The sequence below is a fragment of the Eimeria acervulina genome, genomic scaffold (assembly GCF_000499425.1).
Source record: "Eimeria acervulina Houghton genomic scaffold, Eah_scaff50, whole genome shotgun sequence".
Classification (NCBI taxonomy): Eukaryota; Apicomplexa; class Conoidasida; order Eucoccidiorida; family Eimeriidae; genus Eimeria; species Eimeria acervulina.
The window spans coordinates 1-4,681 of record NW_013547299.1 but is presented as its reverse complement, the minus strand read 5'-3'; the positions used below and the strand labels follow the sequence as shown (position 1 = coordinate 4,681).

General features: G+C 59.2%; 1 protein-coding gene across 1 annotated transcript; it reads left to right on the top strand.

Annotated features, from left to right (window-relative positions):
* Positions 1-227: 227 nt before the first annotated feature.
* EAH_00009850 (hypothetical protein) lies at positions 228-4,596 on the top strand (the record flags this gene model as incomplete). Its single annotated transcript, XM_013391838.1, has 2 exons — positions 228-3,976; positions 4,364-4,596. Coding segments are annotated over 2 exons (3,982 nt in total), but the record flags the coding sequence as incomplete, so codon positions are not given.
* Between the last annotated feature and the right edge of the window lie 85 nt (positions 4,597-4,681).

Here is a 4,681-nt window from a genome sequence, read left to right as displayed (position 1 = left end):
GTTCATGCCATGGGGAACGCCCTAGTATTCGTCATATTTTGTCCTAGAAGGTGCTTTCGCCTGTGAATAGGCTCTTATTCTTTTCGTGGGGCGGTTTCCTGCTGGCAAGAAGCACAGGCGTGTCGGCGGGGCCTTGAGGGAGACGCTACGCTTAAGGGCCCTTGACTTCCCTCCTGCCTCTTGGCTGCTGGCTACGTCGCCAGCGGCATCAGGCTGATCTCAGCCTGATGCCGTTAGAGAACGACAAGGCATCCACTCCAAAAGAGGCCAGGAGCTCCTCGACGGTCACAGGGGGCCCCACCCTGCTCACCCCGTCCCCTCGCGATGAAGGGGCACTCTCTGTTGCAGCAGCAGCAGATGCTGCGCCAATTTCCCCTGCAGGGGCTGCTGTTGCTGCCGAGGGAGATGAGCTGCTAAGGCGCATGCAGTCAGTCCTAGAGGAGGATGACAGCGTAGACATGCTGTTGCCGTCCCTCTCTGCCATCCCCGTGTTGCCATCCACAGGCGACGCTGTCGCTTTTGGCGGGGTAGCTGCCGCGACACAGGCCCCTGATACCAGTGGAAATCTTTCTGGTCTGTTACGCTGCACAGCCCTCAACAGAGGCAGCAGCTGCGGAGATCCAACAGCAGCTGCAGATGACCCGGACGCCAGGTCCCGCAATCTTGGATTAGGGCTTGCTGCCCTGCACAAGCTGCAGCGACGGCAGCGCTTGGCGCAGGGACAGCAACAGCAAGTGCAACAACAACGGCGACAGAATCTGTCGGATTCTGTAACAAACCATGATACACACACAGAGCAAGCGAGCCAACACTTGAACTCGCAGCAGAAACAGATGATGCAACAGCAGCAGCAGCCCATAGTTTCCTCTTCATTACATATTGGGGAACCTTCCCAGTACGCTAGAGAAGCCTCCACCGACAGCAGTGACGAAGCGAAGGGTGGGATGGCTCAACAGCAGAGAGAACTGCAGAAACAGCAACTGCAGCAGGAGAAACGGCAGCAACAGCAGGACGAGGAACGGCAGCAACAGCAACTACAGTTGGAACAAGGTCGGGGGTTCGGCGATTTCCATTTCCCGGATCTTTCAACCACTTCAACAACGGTGAATGCTACAGCAGAACTGGATGCAGGACCACCAGCAGCAGCAGCCAAAGCTGCGGCTGCTCCTGCTGAAGCAGAGCCCCCAGCAGGTATGGAGATTGACGAAGTGAGGACACCGGTTGCCGCCACAGCAGCATCAACAGCAGCAACAGGGGTACCAGCAGTAGCAGTGGCAGCGGCAGAGATGGGCACAACAAGGGGTTTTTATTCTTGTGCTGCCGAAGCTGCAGCCGCAGCTGATGCTGCTGCATCAGGTTCCTGCTTGCATACTGCTGCGCCTGCGCAACAGTTGGTGCTGGATGGTTCCACAGATCAGCAAGAGCGCTGGCCGTGGGACCCTCCTCTTTCTAGAGTAGGCGGCTGCCTTGAGGATAAGGCAGGAACTGGCACAGGAAGCGCAGCACTGGCAGCAGCAGCTTCACCAGAAGTAGCTGCTTCAGCAGTAGCAGCAGAAGCAGGTGTAGGAGAAGCCGCTGAGTTAACATCAGCAGTAGACGGGAACGTGGGCCGGACAGGAGGCACAGCAAACCTTGCTGCTGCTACTGCTGCATCTCTGCCTCCCCTTTCCGCAGAAGAGGAGGTTGCGCTGATGGCTGCAGGGGGCTTGCATGGCCCTGAGGAGGCAGCAGTAGTTGCGGAGGCGGAAGCAATGGGGGAGTTTGTGCACAGTTTGCAGCAGCAGCTGCGGCAGTTGCAGCAGCAGCAGTTGCAGCAGCATCAGCAGGGGCTTGAGCATGTCGATAGCCGGCCTGCTGCTGTCGAGGCGCTGGGTAGAATAGAGGAGAGGCTGCGCATGGCATTAGAGGCGGTCGATGCGGATGTGGCAGCGCTGCAGCGGGAGGCCGCAGCAACAGCAGCAGCAACGGTAGCCTTCGCGTCGGGGGCTGCTGAAGACCCCGTGCAACAGCAGCAACAGCAGCAGCAACTGCAGCAGCGCGAGACGGAAGCCTCGCATGGCGACGAAGGAGAGATTGAAGACGATGATGGCTTTAAGAGTGTAGACGTTTTAGACGGATCTAATGTAACAGCCGCAGCAGCGGGGGGCCCAGCCGCGTGCGGAGCCGTACTGTGGTCCCACCCATGCAAAGCACTGCTGCGGGCGGCGCTGCAGTCAGCAGGGCGGCAGCTGCCCAGAGGCAAACGAAAGGGGGCTCGGGGAACCCCAAGGGAATGGGGGGAGACACAGCGACATCGGCCGCCGCTAGACGTTTTGTGCCTGGCAGCTTCGCAGACCAAGGCAGAGTGCAGCCTTACTCCAGAAGAGGCTGCTGCTGCAGCTGCTGCTGCGGCAGCCATTGCAGCGACAGCTGCAGCTAGCGGGTCCGAGGCTGCCGCTGCAGCAGCAGCGGCAGCAGAGGCACTGCTGCCAGTGGGTGTAGCAGCCGCAACAAGTGAAGGTGTGAGAAGGGTCCCATGGCTGCCCGCTGAGGGCCCCATGTTTGATAGTTTGGCTGCATCGAACCAGTCGCAGGCCTTTGCTGCTGGGTTACCGCTGCTGCGAGAGATCTGCCGCGTTGCCACTGTGGAGTTGCGCGTCCCGCAGCCTCCCGGCGTCGCTGCTACTGCTGCTGCTTCCCCGGGATATTTCGCTGCTGCTGGTGAGCCCATCGGTATTGCCGGCCTGCGGCGACTTGGACTACCCGGAGAGCAGCAACTGCATCGGAGAGGACCCCTCTGGGTGCCGCCTCCCCCACCAGAGGACGAGGAGGAGGGCCCCGCCCTCCGTACTGCTGCTGCTGCTGTATCTGCTGCATGCAACGAGCAGCTCGTGCTCTTCCTTAGGCGAGACCTCTTCCCGCGCGAGCTCCTGCAGCAGCTCCAGCAGCAATCAGTGTGCTGCATAGCGCAGTTGCTTCTGCCACCTGGATATGAGGAAGGGGTGCGCCACCAGGTCACACCTACCCCAGACGGCGGAGGCACCCAGGGACCCCTCCATCCTATCCTGAGGCTGCAAAGACTTCGCTCGCATCGAACAACTTCTGCGGCGAATCCGGCAACGGCAGAAGCAACAGGAGCAACGGCCGAAGCCAGCGTGGGAGGAGCAACAATCGCAACTGGAACAGAGGCAGCAGGAGCGGCAGCAGCAACGAGGCCGAGTTTGGAGGAGGCGACTGGGGTCCCGGATAGGAAATGCGGGTCTCCTTTGACTGTGGATGACGCTCTTAAGTTCATTAGCAAGCAGCAGCGACGGCAGCAGCATGCGCTCGAGCAGCTGCTTCAGGAGCTGAAGTGTTTGTGTCGAGGCATTTCAATGCAGCAGCTCGTGTTGCTGGCCTCTATTGTAGACTCTGTCAGCGCAGCAGATGCAGCCGCAGCAGCGGCAGCAATTGGGGACCCCGAGGCTGCCGTGTTCTCAGATGAGAACAGGGAATCAGGCACCCATGTAGCGGGATCAGCAGCAGGTTCGACAGATAGCGGAACTGAGAAACAGCAGGAGCAGCAGCAGCAACAGCAGCTGTTGCGGCTGCAGAAACTGCACGAGTGGCTGTCTTTGTTCCCACGTTACGGGGTGTCGGCGGGGCGTGCAGTGGCTCTGCTGGCAGCAGCAGCGGAGCAGCAGCAGCAGCAGCATCAGCCTGAGGGGGAGCCCGTAGATATTCAGCTCACCTTTAGCAGCCTCATGCCGTATCCGGATGAGGATCCTGGAGTGGTTGTTGCCTTTGCTTTCCCCTATAAGCGAGGGCCTCAGGATCAGCCGTGGACTTGGGACCTGCGGCTGCTGGAGGGGGGCCCCCGCGGGTCGTATGGGCCCCCTGAAGGCCCCCGCAGCGTCCAAACAGTGCAGCAGCAAATATCACAAAGGCAGCAGCGCCTTACGTTTCTGCTGCGCCAACAAAGGATCGTCTGTAAGGCAATGTACAAAGCCTGGAGGAGGTGAGTGGCTTCGGCTGGGGTCTGCATTGGGGTGTGCTTATGGTTGTGATTCTTGAGGGCATTTGCTTAGGTGGGACTTGGTTGTTTAGTCTGGTGCGTACTCATTTTGGTTTATGTTGCGTTTGGTATTGCATTTTCACGGGCCCAAGTCCGTGAGGCCTGCTTCATAGTAATCTGGTGGTTTGGCATCGACTGCGTGTCTATATTAGTGGCGGGTACTGAACTTATACCTGCTTATATCGTGAATATGAAAACAGCAGACACAACAATTTCAATGGCTCTGTACCATGGCTTACCTCCTTGCATTTGTTTGTTTCGTATGGGTTTGTTTGCCTTCCTCTTTGCATGCATCCGTTGCATCGCCTTTTTCCGTTTGTTTATCTGCAGCTGGCGGCGCCAGATGGAGAAGCGGCGGCTATTGCTGGGAGATGCCTTTGGCTGGGGAGTGCTGCCGGTGCGGGCCTTAGACCACCCGTCACTTTTGATGGCGCTGCCTGCGGGCTTCCGGCAAGGGAGCCCGAAGGAACCCTACGAGAAACAAAGTCAACGGGAACATGCTGAAGAGGCCAATGCTACTGCCAGCGACCGCAGCAATCCAAGGCGGCAAACCGACGCTTCTGGTCGGAGGCGCACAGGCAGACTAATGCATGCATTCGCGCGCACACGCACCCACCCACACACGCACCCACCCACCCACCCGCCCAC